Source organism: Beta vulgaris, chromosome 9, assembly GCF_026745355.1.
Source record: "Beta vulgaris subsp. vulgaris cultivar EL10 chromosome 9, EL10.2, whole genome shotgun sequence".
In the NCBI taxonomy this organism is placed as follows: Eukaryota; Viridiplantae; Streptophyta; class Magnoliopsida; order Caryophyllales; family Amaranthaceae; genus Beta; species Beta vulgaris.
Genome location: NC_079210.1, coordinates 10031771 through 10050337, shown reverse-complemented (window position 1 = coordinate 10050337; position 18567 = coordinate 10031771). Strand labels below are relative to the sequence as shown.

The 18567-nt window shown below is 35.3% G+C and overlaps 1 protein-coding gene across 4 annotated transcripts; it reads right to left on the bottom strand.

Moving 5' to 3' along the window:
• Positions 1-839: 839 nt before the first annotated feature.
• On the bottom strand, positions 840-15855 carry LOC104902874 (lysM domain receptor-like kinase 3). Of its 4 annotated transcripts, XM_010690800.4 has the most exons (5): positions 15449-15855; positions 14797-14856; positions 4711-5302; positions 4310-4611; positions 840-1600 (listed from the first exon to the last, which is right to left on the bottom strand). In XM_010690800.4, the coding sequence occupies exons 3-5, from the start codon at positions 5293-5295 to the stop codon at positions 1168-1170; spliced, it is 1320 nt and encodes a 439-aa protein (XP_010689102.2). In that variant the 5' UTR covers positions 5296-5302; positions 14797-14856; positions 15449-15855; the 3' UTR covers positions 840-1167. The 4 variants fall into 4 exon arrangements, with proteins under 4 accessions (XP_010689102.2, XP_010689101.2, XP_010689103.2 ...); XM_010690799.4 differs by having other exon boundaries at positions 14797-15855; XM_010690801.4 differs by lacking the exon at positions 14797-14856.
• Between the last annotated feature and the right edge of the window lie 2712 nt (positions 15856-18567).

Below are 18567 nucleotides of genomic sequence, written 5' to 3'. Positions count from 1 at the left end.
ATTTAGAGGTAAGTTACTTTTATTTAGAGGTAACTTACTTTCATTTAGATGTAAGTTACTTTCATTTAGAGGTAACTTACTTTCATTTAGAGGTTTAATATGTTTCAGTTAGTTCTTGTTGTTATTTCAGTTAGGTATTGTTTTGTTTTAGTTGGATTTTGTTTTGTTTCAGTTGGTGCTTTGTTAGTGTTTCAGTTAGTTCTTGTTGTTATTTCAGTTGGTGTTTAATATGTTTCAGTTGGTGCTTAATATATTTCAGCTGCTCTTATTTTTCCTTTCATTCAGTTGGTGCTTTGTTAGTGTTTCAGTTAGATCTAAGTTACTTTCATTTAGACCTAAGTTACTTTCATTTAGAGGTAACTTACTTTCATTTAGACCTAACTTACTTTCATTTAGACCTAAGTTACTTTCAGTTAGACTAAATTATTTCATTTAGAGGTAACTTACTTTCATTTAGATAACGGAAAAAAATGAAGACTACTGAAAACAATTAAGACAACTGAAAAAAATGAAGACTAACTGAAAAAAATTAAGACTAACTGAAAAAAATTAAGAATAACTAAAAAAAAATTGAAACCACCTGAAAGTCGTCCGACCAAAGATTATGGTCGGACGAGTCCGACACAATACGTTCTCTACATTTAATAAAGGGGAAAATTGAAGAGACTATTAGCCTATTATACCATGGACTGATCCGAACTAGAATATTTTGGTTAGAACTGAGTAATTTTCGACCCATAACCTGAATAGACACAATTGATATGCTTATACTTGTGTGATATGAGAATAGAGATTGAGACCATCTGACAGAAAACAACTAAAATAGGAAATAACACACATTACATAAATATTGTGAAACATTCATATTTAGATATGAGTATAAAAATTAGGTTACAAGTTATAAATAGCTATACAAAAATCTAAAAAGTTAAAACATATGTTCAAACATTAATAAAGAAAGTAAATTGTATGATCTTACCCGAGCGTCTCACATTGAAGAATTCATAAAATTATTTCATGTCGATCACTCTATGTTTACCAATTACAAGTTACAACTCTACAGAGTACAGACTACATGTTCAGCATTTTCAATAATGTAACGCTTTACGCTTCCCATCTTTGACTTGTGTCAATAATACATCAGTCTCCTCCAAAAAGAATTATACATTAGTCTCGAGGAGCAAACGACACCGTAATATCTGTGGGCATCTTCATTTTGTCACACCAACTTTGTGACTCCAGGTAAAACTTGGAAATTTTACCCGCCACACGTCGCATGTCTGGGCGTTTAGCAGGGTCCACGTGCAAACATTCAACAGCCAAGCGCGTCATCTTATCCGCCACCTCAACAGGGTAAGAGTCCTTGAGCCTTCTATCTACCCACTTCCTCAGCCTTCCCTCCCTCTCCTCGCCACCGCCCACCACCACTTCTCTGGCAACATCCACGGCGGACATTTTCATGTAGTCTTTCGTCGCCTTATTGTATTTGTACTTCACTGCCTCCTCCCCCGACAGCAGCTCCACCAAAACCACCCCGAACGCATACACGTCCGATTTCCGAGTGCCTACTCCCGTCATTTGGAACTCCGGCGACATGTACCTGTAATGTATCATTTTATCTCATAAATTATAAGCTATATTTGATTTTTCTCTTCTTCTATATTATTTATCTTCAAAAGTATTTATCGTTTATAACACTTCAATCTTAACGACTAGGCCAAGACATCTTTAATAATTACATGAAAATGATTGTAAGTTTCTTGTTCCCAGTGTCATATTTAGTATTTTGCCTAAGCCATGCTCAAAATGTGGTTAAACAATAAGATTGGTTCACATGTCCATATTAAATACTCCTTTGATTTTTTACTAAATACATCATATTAGGTGGACGCATTTGCATTTGTCAATTCATGTCTTCACATATTAAATATGGTCAAACTTAAAATCTAAATAGTATAAAAAGATCAATATAATTATATAAAATATCTACTAAGAAAGCAATGAGGTAAGAACGATAATAATTTTGAAAGTTCCCATGAATAGATAATCTTTATAAAAAAAAAATTCTCCAAAAGTATAACATATAGGTTTATAGTTGCAATATTTTGTCTCAAATGTATCTCATTTAGTCACTTAGAGATACTTAATAGATTTTTTTACAAAATTTGTATAAGCATAAATTAAAAATAATAAGTAGATGGGATATTTTTATAAAATATGCTCTTTTCTTTTTTTAACTAGTTTGCTAAATTACGCCCTAAAATTTCCTATTTACGCCCTAAATACATGTATAAAAATACGGTATAGTATACTTCATCTATTTTCTCATTTTTCCATTCCTTCTTCACTTCCCTTCCCTATCATCTTCCACTCCACCACTGCCTCGACACACCCACCGGCGCGGCAAACAGAATAAGAAATGCAATCCATTATGGAAGAAGACCACAGTTATCACATTCCATATCCCTCCAAAACCCAACTCCCACAAGATTACAAATATTTCCAACACTCTAAATCACTTCCCAAAGGCATCATCAACCTTCAATTAAAAAGCTTGTGAAGCAGTCCGTGAATGTGGGAAGATCAATCAAAGTGTAGTTATTATACTTTTAGCATTAGCATCTTTTTTTAAGTTGAGAAAGGACCATCACTGGCTATCAACTCTGCAGTATATGCGCAAGATTTGGCTTAGTTGCTTTCACCTCTACTAACTCATAAAGAATCTCTTTGATTCATAGAACTTGCGTGAACAAACCTCTGTAAGAATCATCAAAGAAATGAATGCCCTGTCAAACCACCATCTTCGTTTTTAAAAAAAAAAAAATCAGAAAATAAAGGGGCGCCCACCAAGGACGCCCCACCATCGGTGGAGGCGTCCTTGGCAGGCGCCTCACCATGGGGTGGAGCGCCTGCCAAGGACGCCTCCACCGGTGGTGGGGCGTCCTTGGTGGGCGCCCCTTTATTTTTGAATTTTTTTTTTGAAAAAAAGGAGGCGCCACCAAGGACGCTCCACCACCGGTGGAGGCGTCCTTGGCAGGCGCCTCACCATTGGTGGAGCGCCTACCAAGGACGCCTCCACCGGTGGTGGGGCGTCCTTGGTGGGCGCCCCCTTATTTTTTAAAAAAAAAATTTCAGAAAAAAAGGAAAAAAAAAACACAGGGAAGAAGGTGGTGGTCTGTCGGGGTAAGGTGGTGGACGTGCTGCTGTCGGTGGTGCGGATGGTGTGGTGGTGGTGGTGGTGCTGGTGTGGTGGTGCTGATGGTGGTGGTGGTGGTGGTGGTGGTGGAAGTAAACTTTTGAGATTGAAGGAGGGTAAGGGAGGTGAGTCAAGGGGAGGAGAGAGAAAAAAATACAAAGTATATAAATACAATACAAAAATACTGTATTTAGGGCGTTAGTAGGAAATTGTAGGGCGTCGTTTAGCAAAGCCCTTTTTTAATGAGGAACTGACGCATGTTCCTCTTTAACGAGGAAACAAATTCAGCTAATATAACTAGGATGTACCAACCCGACGTTTTCAAATTTAGGTGTATTTCATCAAATATTACTATTGATTATCTAGTTTAACTTTTTATAAATTATCAAGAGTAAAAAAAATGATTGGACTTTTTAACATGAATATAATACTAAAAAAATTCAATCTCATGTTGGATACTCAATGAATTATCAAAAATTAGTAAAAAAAGACGGTCTAATTTTAATATTAAAGTAAACCGAGTTACTAAATGGAATAAATTAATCACCGAAAGAAATTAACAAAGCCACTATTGAGTTAATTCTCTTTTTAATATTGGACTCATTATTACGTACTTTTAATTGAAAAAGTAGATGGTCTCTTACACCACAAACTCATTAATTATTGACTTTCTATTAATGGAAAATTGAACTAGATTTTCATAATATCGTCATATTTACTGCATTTTCTCATTTTTCTCATTTTCTGATGTAAATTCTACACATTAAATGTTTGTTAAAAAGGGTAAGAAATGTAAAGTGTTTTAAGCAGTTAGAAATTTTGAAGTTCACATCGAATTCAGCTAATTGAACTGGAACCACGACACCGATAAATTTTAAATTAATCTAATTTTAGGAGAGTTGAACTTTTTCTAGTAAAATATAAGAGTAGAATTTAGATTAGACTTTTTAACATGAATATAATAAATAGAATTCGATTTCATTTCGGATTGTCAATGAATAATTGACTCTCCATTAATGGAAAATTGAATAAGATTCTCGTATCCTTGTCATATTAAGTGCATTATCTCAAAGTTTCTGATGTAAAATCTACACAAATTAAACGATTTCATACCCTGTAGTGCCGTTGAATTTCACACTGTTGGATCTGGTCAATTTCTTAGGTGAAGACGTCGTTTTTTCCTCTTTGTCTTCATCAATTGTCATCTTTTGAGTATTACTATCAAATTGATCATTTTCTCTCTCCTCAGTGGGCTCACCACAGAGCTCCGACGTCCCAAAATGGCATATCTTAGCGTTACAGGATGGTTCCGTAACAATTACACTGCTCGATTTGATGTGATTATGAACAAATTTCACATCTAACCCAGTATTATTATGAATATAATCAAGCCCATTCGCTAAATCAGTCGCAACCTGCATAGAAGTAACGTATTTTCAACTGTTATAACTGGGAATTACAAGAAGAAACTCCGGAAAGAGTGTATAACATTGAAAATTTGGAGTTTAACGAACCTGCATCCTTGAAATCCAGGAATTGAGAACAGTGAAATCAGGGTTATTCTTATTATGTAGAACATCATATAGATTAGCGCCAATAATAAAGTCGTAAACAAGGTAGACATATTCACCAGAGATAGAAGCTCCAAGGAGGTTAACAATAGCGATATGATGCGATTTGCAGATAGAAGACAGCTTCTTCCGAACACTTGAATTGCGTAACTGGCTAACGTTGTGTGATTTTCTTTGGAAGATAATAACATCTTTGCCGTGAAGAGAACATTGCCAGCAACGAGAGGAAGAGGAAGAGGCGGAGAAGTTCTTAGAAAGGAAATTGTTGGTTGCGAAGCGTAGTTCAGAGATGTCGTATAAGTGAGGGTTTTCAGGGAGGGAGCCACGGAGGCTGGAGAGAGAGTGACGGCTTGATTGAGAGGCGGAAGAGGAGGAGGAGGTGGTGGTGATGGTGGGGGTGGAATTGTGTTTATTGTTGTTAGTTTCGAAAGAGGTGGGGGAAGTTGGGGTTTGGGTTGGGGTTGGGGTTTGCCGGCGTTTGTGTTTGTTGGAAGGAGATGCTGTGGGTGGGACGGCATCTACTGCCATTTTGGACCTGCACATAACAATTTGGGGATTATTGGGATCAAACTTTGGGGGAAATGGATTTTCAATTTTGTTGGACTATATATTACTATTTTGTTAATTTAGTATATGATGGAATGGAACTATGAAAGTGATTGAGTTTTTGTTTTTTTTCTAAAAGACGGACTAAGTTTTAAATAGCTGCCCAACTTTTGTTATGATATAATTTTAAATAGCTGCCCAACTTTTGTAGGTGGGTTGAGTTTTTATACTTTTTTTTTTTTGTGTTACAATTGGTTTACTTTTTAGAATTAATTTCACTCGAATAATATGAATTATAAAAAAGTCTTCTCATAAAGATTTCCAAATTGGTTTACTTTATAATAGTTCTAACTCTCAATTATGAAGGGTGTTCTCTCAATAGATTCTAACTCTCGATTATGAAGAGTTCTCTCAAAATAATCTATTGGACTATATAAATAATTGTTGAAGAATGATGAGTTTTAGTTGGCTAGATATAGGATTAGGGGGCAACAGAAAGGAACGAAATTGACCAAAAAGAAATAACATAAAAGACAAATAAACATTATGTTTGTATTTTGGGATCATTTTAAAAAATTGTCTCCCTATAATTCCTTTCAATTATTTAAGAAATAACATAAAAGACAAATAAACACTATGTTTGTACCACATATTATTAAATATGCTTTCTAACCATTTCAATAATTATATGTACATTTGGCGTAGATAATAAAAGTTAATACATTGTTGTTCAAATCGTGAATCCTGTCATATGATCATACGGTCCTATAGTCCAAATATCGCATAGAATCAAACTATCAACTAGATCGGTACATGATCAGACATGATCAGAACAGGATCATACAATCCTACAATGTAATACTAAAAGAATGTTAAGTATTTGCTAAAGCCAACTTCTTTAGAAAAGGACACAAGGATAATATAAAAGCACCTAAACTCGATTAACATATAGCTCAACCTTTTATTATACAATTTAAATATGTTCTACATTCAATATTAAATTAAATAGTTGGTGGTAATGATACTCTCGGACGTCGAATAAGATCTATCTTCTCTATTGAAAGATAAAGCGAAGAGATCATGGATGTCGACCATGAAAAAAAATATTATGGCTATGTTGAAATATATTTTAAAATTTAGTTTTGAATCAATAAAACATTTTTTTTTTACATAAACATGTTTTAATTCTAGGCTACTTCCAATATTTTTCTTGAATTATTGTGACTTTGACTACTTACATTTTAGGATATAAACACTGAGATACTCAAATTCAATAATTTTTAATGAAAAAAATATAGAATGTATCTATTTAAACGTTAAATATCAAATTTTTAGATTGATTTGATCAATTACATAGAATCTTACGATCTTACGATTCGATTCTGCCGATTCGATCCTACTCATGTCATCGATCCAAATAAGAATCTCGATCCTGATAACATTGGTTAAATATCCTTAAAAATAGAGTATTAGTGTGGGGAACATTGAAAAGTAGAGCAGTAAAGCATAAAATAGTTGTATTTTTGTGTGATGACAAAAATAAGGATATAAAGGTACATAATATGTAGGTACTACATACTAAAAATAATAATATTTGACAAATGTAGCAACTAAAAAGAGACATGTCTAAATGGTAAAATGTAGCAACTAAAAAAAGACGGAAGATGTATATTAAACAAACTTCACTATTTTTGTTGAATCAAAATGACAAAGTATATGAGTGGTTTATGATTTTTTTTAGGCAATGGTTTATGAAGTTTAGAGCTTGTTTTATGGTAAAAAAAAAATATAGGAAAAATTGATTTAATCGGTCCCAACTATGGGCGTTCTGACAAAAACAGTCCCAACTATCGTTTTTTATTGTTCAGTCCTAACTTTGAAGGGTGTTTTACAATAGTAGTCCCACCAGGTAAAAAAACCTGTTGTAGCAGGTAATTTCCATTTTTTTTATTTTTCTTTTTCAATCTTCTTTCTCCCTCCTTCCTTCACTCCTCCCTCCTCCTCTCCTCTGCCACCAGCCACCCCTCCCCAGCCACGCATCCCTAGCGACCCCTCCCCTGCCACTCCTCGCCAACCACCCCTGCCCCGGAACCCCTCTCCTTCCCCTCCACTACCCTCCCCTTTTCCCTACCCCAGTCAGCCATCTCCCTGCCATGCATTCCCCTGCTCCGGAACCCTTTCCCTCCACTACCCTCCCCTTCCCGCACCTCCTCTTTCCCCTCCCCTGCCCTAAAACATTCCCCTACCCCAAACATATATCCCTCAACCTTCGAAACCCCTCCCCTTCCCCCATCTCCCCTGCATCCGAAAGACTTCCCCCTACCCCCGAAGCAGCGGCTAAAGGAGAGAAAGAGAGGCGCGACCCATTACCGACAACCAACAGAAACCGCGCCGGTAGCACGAGCTTCACGTGTTTCGGGTTTCACGGGCTTCACGTGTTTCGGGTTTCACGGGCTTCGGGTTTGAGAGAGAGGTTGTCATTTGGGTGGAAGGGAGAGGGAAGAGGAGGGGTGGTAGGGGAAGGGGAGGAAGGAGGGAGGAGAGAAAAAGACTGAAGGAAGAGGTGGAAGAAACAGGTCAAAAAAAAGAGAAAAAACGAAAATAGTGTTTTTTTACCGATTTAGCAAGTCATCAGTCGACTTGGACCACCAGTGTAAAGGGGGGAGGGTTAAAGTTGGGACTGAAGAATAAAAAATGATAGTTGGGATTGTTTTTGTCAGGACGCCCATAGTTGGGACTGTTTAAATCAATTTTTCCAAAAATATATGGGAATTTTCTATTGCTTAGGAAGTATGAAACGAGTTTATTATTTGGTTGCAAAAAGTCTATGAAGTAATGAACGTAAAACTTTTCAATAATTTCTATTTCTTACAAAATAGAGGAAGTAACTTACCTACTCCTTAGTGCAAAGCAACAAGGAAGGCTGGCAAGGGTTTGGACTTTGTGGCTCACCCTTGCGGCCCATATATATTATCACACAAACATTCCTAGGTTTTTAATGTATAGTTTGTTAAAGTGCCTACTATATCACATAAAAGGATATAGCTTTAATGGTAAAATATGTTAGTTAAATAACTCTTTTAGCATGAGGCCACCAAAACGGATTATGTTAACCATTACTTTTCATCTAGACTATAATTTTAAAGTGAAAGTATTGTGTCAGACCGTCTCACACAATACATTCGGTCGGACCAGAGCTTAAGAGAAAAAAAAAATAACAATGGAACGATGTCGTTTGAAAGCAACTTGAATATTACGGAGGAAATCAGGTTGCGAAGAAGACGAGGACGAGGAGTTGAAGTTGACAATTGACAATTCAGATACAGTGGAGAAAATACAGAAGAGAGTTCAACCCATGAAATTCCGAAATGTAGAGCATCTAGATTGTGGTGGTGGTTCTGCAAATTTGCAATCCATCTAATTGCTCCTTTTCAAACTTTAAGATTTTATGATTGTTGATGGTGGAATTATGCAGAGAGAAAGTCACCTTAAAATGGGTTTTGCCATGGGAGAGAGAGAAAAAAAGAGGTGCTGGTTTGATGGGGTGGAGTGGGGAAGTTTGATCGAAAAAGCCTAAAAGGTTACTGGTACTACGTAAGGAAAGAGAAAAATATTTTCAGTTGGTTTTATTTTTCTTTCATTTAGTCGAATTTTTCTTTTCAGTTAGTCGAATTATTCTTTCAATTCGTTGGTCTATTCTTTCAGTTGGTCGGTTTATTCTTTCAGTTGGTTACCTTATTCTTTCAGCAAGTTATTTTATTCTTTCAGTTGGTTCCTTTATTTTTTCAGTTGGTTCCTTTATTCCATTGTATCAGACCAACTGAACAAAAATTGAAACCAACTGAACAAAAATGGAAACCAAGTGAATTTTTTTTGAAACCAACTAAAAAAAATTGAAACCAACTGAAAGTCGTCCAACCAAATATTATGGTCGGATGGTCTGACTCAATACCTTCTCAATTTTAAAAGTTCACCCAACCGTATTTCTATTTTATAGTTGTCTCCCTTTCTTGTTCTATAGTTTTTATTCTTTTGACTTTCTCACCTCTTTGTCTCCCTTGCTTCTTTTTTCATGAGGTTTGTTAAACATCGCCCACAAATTACGTAAAATCGTCCAAATTTATTTTTATATATTATTTTATCCTTTTCCCTTTTCCACACCATCCACCACCCACCACCCCTACCACAACCAACTTACTGCCATATCACCCTCTCCTCTTTTCCACATCACCCACCACCACCTACCTTCCCATTGCCTGCGACCTAACCTCCACCACCGCAGCCGCGTCACCCAGACCTCCACCACCATCATCGATGGGGCGAACGTCCGGCCAGAACGTTCGCGCCATGGCCAGAACGTCCTGGCCGGACGTTCGCCCCATGGCTTGAACGTCCTGGCCGGACGTTCGCCCCATGGCTTGAACGTCCTGGCCGGACGTTAGCCATAAAAAAATTTCGAAGATCTGGGTTACGCGAAGGTGGAGGAGGTTAGGTGCGACGTGACGCTGCGAAGTGGTGGTGGTTGTGTGCTACGTGACGCTGCGAAGGTGGTGGTGGTTCTGTGCCATGTGACTTGCGAAGGTGGTGGTGATCTGTGCCACGAAGGAAGTGATGGAGTGAGAGTGGTTGGTGGAGTGAGGTGGTGATTTCAATGGAGGTGAAGGTGGTGGAGTAAGGTTATAAATGTAATTTTTTTTTTTTGGACAATTTTTAGTAAATGTGGGGCGATGTATAGAAGTTCAGTTTTTCATGAATCCTTTAACCTTTTAATTCTCGTTTCTCCGATTGTTTACCCGTAAGAAACTTTTATTCTTGAAAATATTGGGATCCAAGAAAGTAATAACTCAAAACCTACAAATAAAAAATCTAGTGGTTCAAATTGTGGAACCTAACCCCCAGAAATTTAAAGAACCGACATCTCTTAACTACTTCATTCGTTTCTTTGTAGTTTACACACTTTACTTTGGGGGGAGAACCAAGAATGAAGTACAAAAGTACGAGAGAAAATCTGAAAAGTTGGAAAGAGAAATTAAAAAGTGAGTTTAAATATTAAAAAGTGGATGACATGGGTGCAAAAAGAAGTAAATGCATGGGATATGTTACCAGAAATAGAAAAAACAATAGTAATAAAAAGAAACAGAACAAAAGGGAAATGTATAGATTAAAAAGAAAATGAGGGAATGTAAAAGAAGGTAGAGTAGTGTGTGTGTATATTTTTTTTTTGTAAAAATGTGATTAAAGATAGAAATGGTCAAATGTATGTCTTTAAAACCGTGAAAAAAATTAAAAAGGTAAATTAATAAAATATGAATAGCGTATTTTAAATTAAAGAATCACCCCCCCCCCCTAAACTTAAATTTTTGCCTTTGCCCCTCCTACTCCTCCCTAGGCAAGTGTAAACACATGGAAAGATCTGCTTCCTTTGTGAATAAACAAACAACATTATCCAACTCCCATATTTAACAAAAAAATTAATTCATTGTATTGAAAATTCTGAAGTTTTTAATTTCTTATGATAAACAAAGCAAGCACTTCATTTTTTTGTTTGACACTTCATCTCAAAAAGAACTAGCCTTATATGCATGCAATGTGTGCGTCTATTTCAAAACTTATTATTCTATTATATGTACTTCATCCGTACTATAAAAAAATATAAAAGATTAATAGTTAGATGAATTTTTTTTTTTGAAAGAGAAATTTCATTAATTGAAGGCTAAACGGCATCTACAATAGGTATTAAAGTAAAACAAGATACAATTAAACAAGACTAAATCAAATTCGTCTTCGAAGAAACTACAATGAACCAGATCGAACAATACAACACTGCCCTTTGTATTTGCTGAATCAAGCAGCTATTGATGAGGAAGTCTATCATTCTGATATATTTGGGAAGACATTCTTGATTGAATCAGGTTGACCGCATCTGAGATTCCAATACCTTCATGTTGAGTCTCGAACTTCAACGAATGAGAATAATTTCTCATACATAAAAACAAAAGAACCATACTCACAACTCCCATAGGGGAGAATGAGATTTCCAAAACAGAAACTAAAAACCCCATAACAGGGTTTGAGAAAATCTCATAAAGAAATACTAATTTATTGAACAAAATAAGAAAATAAATTAAAAACTGGAAATAAAAGGGGAAAAGGGGCTTACCATGGATGAAAACATCCATGGCAACCCCTAATTGATGAAGAAAGGGTAGGAGAGGCTAGGGTTTGAGAGAGAGAAAAAGAGAGAGGAGGCTAGGGTTTTTTTTTGGGATAGATATATGCTATGTTTTAATAGTGAGATGAATTTAGATATATTAATTTGCTAATGTAAACTAACAAAAGGTTGTGAGTGATTTACAATAATAATTTTTTGTAAATGAATTTTGAACAATAGACATAATGGGTTGGTTGTGAGTGATTTAATTTTTCGATCGAAATATTTGATGCATATACCATTTTTAACCTTTTTAGAATGGCAAGTCAACACGAGAAAGAGTTTTAAAATCATTTTTTTATAATCTTTTCATTTCATTAAATCATTAAGAGTAATTTATTAATTTTTAAAGAGGGACACCGCTTTTGTCTTTTATTCTTTATTTAATAGAGTTATTAAGAATATATTTGAAAAGATAAGTATATCAGAATCATTTGTGGAATATTTTCGGTTGCGTAATGTTGTTGTCTAACCTGCTTAACAAAAGCTTGTCATTGCAAATTTGCAATTTGCAAGCTAGGTCAACTGTCAACAAGTGGGCAACGGCGAGTAGGCTAGAAGCCCAGGACCCAGGTTATTAAATTTTGGGGAAAAAGCAAAAGAGAATACAAATGATAGACGAACGAACGGGCTAATTACTTTACTGATTATGAAAAAGTGGTCGCATAGGAGAAAAAAAAAAGTGGACTTCATCTACTTTGGGCTTTTGCCATTTGGGAGCCGCACACTACCAAATTTTATAACTACTAGAAGTTGAAGTCAGTACGATTCAGGAATATTTATATGTGGTATACTTATATTGATATGTCATTATGTGTAAGGATTAAACACAAATTATTAGAATAGGTGAATTAAATTTAACATAAAATTAAACAAATTCAAGATTAAAATTTTCTAACAAGTCCATCCATTTCACTCTAACCCAACACTATTCTAATCATCCACTTTCTTCTCCTTTTTTTTTCTTGATTATCGAACTGTAATTTATAATTTCAAAAAAAAAAATAACTCAGTAGTCTTATCGAACGGATTAAACTAATCACTAAATGGATTAAACAAGTCACTAAATGGATTAAAGAATGTCAATACTGAATAGATTAAGCTGGTAAAGAAATAGATTAACCCGGTCCCTAGATAGATTAACTAGTCACTATATTAAAAAAAGGTGGCGTGTTCTCTTCTTAATATTGGACTTGAGCCGTGCCTAATTTTATGTTAAAATTAGGCGGTCTCGTACAAGACCAACTGAGTAATGAATACGATAAATCAAATATTTCCTCCATTTTTTATTTGGGAAAATTCATCAGGTATCCCTGAGGTTTGACGTAATTCCCAAATTACCCCCCACATTTGGGAAATTCCTCAGATACACCTGAGGTTTGTGTTTGGGCTCAAGATACCCTTAATATGGATGGAATCCTAACGCCGTCAGGTTTTCCCTCTCTCTCCACAAATTTCTTTCTCCTCCCATTCCCCCACCCACTGCCAACCTCCCTCCCCCAGCCGGCGACCACCACCAACTTCGGCGCCGATGACCCTACCCCCTTTGTAACAACCCGCACTTCCGAGCTGCTAGCTAATCACACTTAAGATTAACTAATCACAATCAACGCTTAATAAACCTCGAATTTAATATTTACTCACAGCGGAAACATAACCTTTTTACACGATCTTGGACCTGTGGGTTACGGGCCCACAACAAATCACCTTCAATACCAAATAACAGATTTATAATACCTTACTCGATTTTCAAAACGATATAATATTTTATTCTCAAATAAGGATATATACTCCTAAATACAACCTCTGAACCATTAGATCTAATTACAACCTTGATACCCAAATTCTTCCTTTTACTCTATTCCAAGCTTCCTACACACGAACCTGCAAGATCACTAACAATGAACTCTGCCCCCACCAGGACAAGTTCCAAGAACAAAATCAGAAAAACTGAGTACACACTGTCCAACCAGAAATCCATTTTAGTGGCTTAAAATATACTTGTATCATTAATCAATTTTCATAAGATTACTCCATGTATTCAAATAGCTGAATATCATTATAACAAAACATATAGATTAGAAATAAGATGAGATGAAATCTATACTACTTTAACAAAAATCATAAATCTTCCAAATGAAACAGACAACTTTATATTTCAATTCCATAGAATAGTTCTTCGTTACCTATCTTATAGATAAATCCTTTCGAAGACATTTTACTAAATCCAACTACACGTAACCAATATTTCAAAACACATTATTGAGAGCGTATCTCTCAGTATAAAATCCTTTGTACAATATCTCATAATTTCTACGTAACCCCTAAGTCGTTGCAGCAACCAAAACATTTTTCGAAAATAACTATTAGGAGTTTCATCAAGAATACTTTATAGTTTCCCCTTTAAACGGTTTATAAGATAATCGGGAAAATTATATGAATAGAGAGGCTACACCATCTCTAAACTCATGGGGACGTCTCCCCTATCAACTTTGTACTGCTTGCAAGACTTGTTTCCAGGACATATGTCCCATCATTTCATAATATGCACGTACCACAATGTGTTTCATCACTGCTGCTGCAGTTTCTTCCCCATCATATTTTATAATTTCACAAATCCATATTTTCTCATAGCTCAGATTCATAGTTTACTTTAATTGACTATATATAATCTAAAATATCATACCATAAATACACTCTTATTCATATACTTCATAATTTCTATATAAAACTGATATCGCAAATCATTTTCTCTTGTTATACATTAGAATCATAGGTTAAACATTGACCAAAATCCCTTTGTTTACTCCAAATCCTTCCAATACAAGTGTAGTTTAGATCAAAATCAAGTTCATAAAAGATATCAAATTCGTATTCCCTAGGTTCATAAATTGGAAATCTCTTTGTTAAACTACATATACATATCGAAGATTCTAGCTTAAGTATTCATAACTATCGTTAATAGAACATTTACAAAACATATAAAGTCTCATGAACTTGGTTGATGAAAACGAATTCACATAACCATGTCACCAGATTATATTCTTAAAAGTTTTGGTGCCTCTCGGCATTTCAACTCAAAGAAATTTCAAACTTTCAAAGCATGATTTCATTTCATAACTCTTTTGCAACTCATAATCATAAATACTTTTAGGTGTTCACGGTTGCAAAATATATACATACATAAATATATCGAGCTCAACGCAAAAAAATCCATGTAATTATACAAAAAAACCAATTCAAATTTCGAAGGTGGAAGGACATGTGTGTACCTCTACGCATCTTCAAATAGCACTCAACTCCGAAATAATCTTCGAGAGTCCAATATCCTCCTTATTCAAAATATACTCAAGTTACACAATCATTCACCTCATAAGAACAATAAAAATTAACATCCATCTGTAAAACAATTCAGATTGACAATCTTAACTTGCTTATATATTCCTAAACTCATTTATGAACTAACTATGACACTTATATACAAACCCTTATTCTAATCTAACTCACATCATCATCCTCACTTGCTAACTATAATTAACCTCACTCCTCTTAACAACTAATATGATTTGCAAGTTCAATTCTCCATCCCACACTTTAGTTTAACATAAGGGTTTACAAAACAATACCAATTTCTGAATCTACTTAGTTACTTAAAACAAAATCAACAACTGATTTTATACTTTAACTTAAAATAGAAGTGAAATTCAGATTATAGATTTCGAAAAATACGTTTCAACCTAATAATTGAGCAAAAGTTCCAATCTTTAATATAAGCAGCCCAAATAATACCAATTTAAATTCCCATAATCTGATTTTTCAAATCAATAACAAATTCAATTAGACTAATGAAAATCAGAACTATTGTTAACATGTAAAACATATTACTATTGATGAAATAAGAGTCAAAACACCCAAAATTTATACCTTCAAAATTAGAACCAACTCCCTTTGAAATATGAAACAACCGTGAAGAAGAGAACCCCAACATCAACAACAAGGCAGAATTGACATATTACTGGCGATTGAAATGCATGGGGAACATAAGCTCCATCGAAGAAGCAGTAACACCAACCGAACTCGTGGCAGCAGCATCCACGAAGTAGAGAAGGGAGAAAAACAGCAGTGCAGTATCAAAACCCGGAAACTGAGGAGAGAGAAAAGAGCAGGTGTGAGCAGCGGCGGCGGAGGAACGTGCAATGCCGGGAAAATGGAAGCACCGATCAAAGAATTGACGAGGAACAAAGCCAAAGATGACTGAGCAGACGCTTGAGAGGAAGAAGAAAGATGTTTTGGGGTTTTTTTTTTTCTCTTAGAAAATAAGTTGATGACATATATAAAGAGATGAATGAAGGCACTTCTAGATATATAAAACCAAAATGAAAATCTTGAATAATCTAGAGAATTCCATAATTTTCTTTTTTTTTTTCCTAAAAAAAAATAACGCATGGGTAAATATGTAATTTTACTCTTAACATCTAAAATCACATTCTTAGGGTAATGTTAACAGCTCAATTAAGTTATTAAAGTACAATTACGTTTTAATTAAACCATCTTAACATTTGGGCTATTACACCCTTCCCTTTGCTGCCAGAACAACACCACCTCGACGACCCCACCCCTCTCCTTTTCCCTACCCTCGACACCCCACCCTAGCCCTCCCTTTCCCATTCTCGATTCCTCCACCCTACCCCGACACCACCCTATCCCCCTTTCCTCCTATCGGAAATGGCCCCCCTTCCGTGTCTCCCATTGTGAGTCAACCCTCCCCTTCCCCACCCATATACGCCGCCCCCAAACCCTTAAACCCGCCCTCGGAACATCCCTAGGATGATATTTTGTTGTTCTGGTTGGCGCCAACACCGACGGTGAGGGAATCAGGAATGGAGAAGGGAGGGGGTAGGGTCACCGGCGCCGGAGTGGGGAAGGGGGGGGGGTTTGGCAGTAGGTGGGTAAGTGGGAGGAGAGAGAAAATTGGGGAGAGAGAGAAGGAAAACCTAACGGCATTAGGGTTTCGTTCATAGTAAGGGTATCTTGAGCCTAAACACAAACCTCGGGGGTATCTGAGGAATTTCCCTAATGTGGAGGGTAATTTGGAAACTATGCCAAACCTCAGGGTACCACCACCACCTACTACTAATACTACTACCACCATCACTACCACCATCACTAATACTACTACCACCACCACCACTATCACCACCGCTATTACTACTACCACCACCACCACTACTACTACCACCACAACTATTAGTACCACCAACACCACCACTGCAACTGGTGCTACTGTAATACCCCAAATTTTTAACTAATTTTATTATTTACTAATTATGTTTATTAGCTTTATTTTGTCCTAAATGTTTTCTGAAATGATCATGGTAAGATTATTTTCTAAAATATACCACATTTAGTTTAATTATTTTAAAAGTTATGTTATGATGGTAATGATTTACTTATAATGTAGTATATAGTTTTCATATCTTCTTGACTTTGGAAAATCACCATTACCACACATTTCATCTTCTTTCTCAAGCTCCATCTTCTTGCTCTCCAAGGCTTCTAGAAGACATTGCTCCCCAAGTATTCTTCACCATTAAGTCTTCATTAGTTTAATGGAGTTTTTCTTCCTAAAATCACTATAAATAGTGGGTTAATTTCCTCATTTCTCACCCACTTGAAAATTACAAACTATACCAAAACCTCTATTTACACCACCAAATAAAAATATGAATTTCCATTGATGTGTCTTATTCTTGTTGAGTACCTATGAATAGCCCTAAATACCCACTCTCTTTCTCCTTTGATTATAGTTTGTCTTACTGTTTTTCCTCAATATCTTCTTAGCGTCAGAATTTGCATATACTTCCTTCACGAAAGTTGTATATCTCGAAAAGCCATTTAATTTAGACACAAAAATCACTTAATTTGGAGTTAGGAGCAAAGAGTTAGACTCTCTGTAAGTATTCTGTTATTGCTGCCAATTGTTATAAAGTTCACTCTACTTCATGAAATAATCATACAACCTAATTATAGCTTTAAATAGATTATGACATAATCACTAATATTGCACCTTTAATACATAAATGGTGTTTTTGGTTAATTAAATTATAGTTTCATAGTCATAACTTAAGTTTATGTATTATGAAGTAATACTAATTAAGTACACTTGGATTATAAGTAAATGTTAGTAAGCTTAATCTATAATTATGGTCCCACTTTTAGCTTAATGAAATGACTATCACTTCTTAAGTTGTAAATTAAGTAAGTCACTTATACATGGACACTAACTAGTAGGAAATATCACTAATACAAGTTAGAGTTTAACAATGAGTTAAATATCACTTTACTATTGAAAGTCTAATTAAAATATGAAAGTTCTATAGTTTAAGAATCATACCTTCAAGTCATTAAACATGAGTTTTTATGAATCTTATAAGTAGTGGTTATTACTAATTAAATAGTTTTACTTAAGTTAGTGACCAAGTTAGTAAAATCAAGAATTATAGTTAAGTAATAAATGGTGATAATGAGGTTTCATAACTATTGATTTCAAAAACTCACTATTAAGTTATAATAAAGAACTTCCCATAATGGGCACATGATGAAAATGGATTATGACGGTGAAAAATGTACTTCAAGCTCTTATGGTCTGTAAATATCTTAAAAGTTTCTCCATAGAGGTAATGACTCTAAATTTTCATTGCAAACACTATGCCAGCTAACTCTAGATCATGGGTAGGGTAATTAGCTTCATAAGGTTTCAATTAACGCAGCGCATACGCAATTACCTTCCCATTCTGCTATAGCACACACCCCAAACCATTCTTCGAAGCATCATTATATACCTCAAATCCCTCATTCCCATCAGGCAAGGTCAAAACAGGTGTAGAGGGTAAACGTTCTTTCAAAATCTGAAAGGCTTCTTCACACATTTCACTCCACTCAAATTTCAACTCCTTTTTCATCAAGTTAGTCATAGGCCTCGCTATCTTCGAGAAATGTCTCACAAATCTCCTATAATAGCCAGCTAGACCTAGGAAACTTTT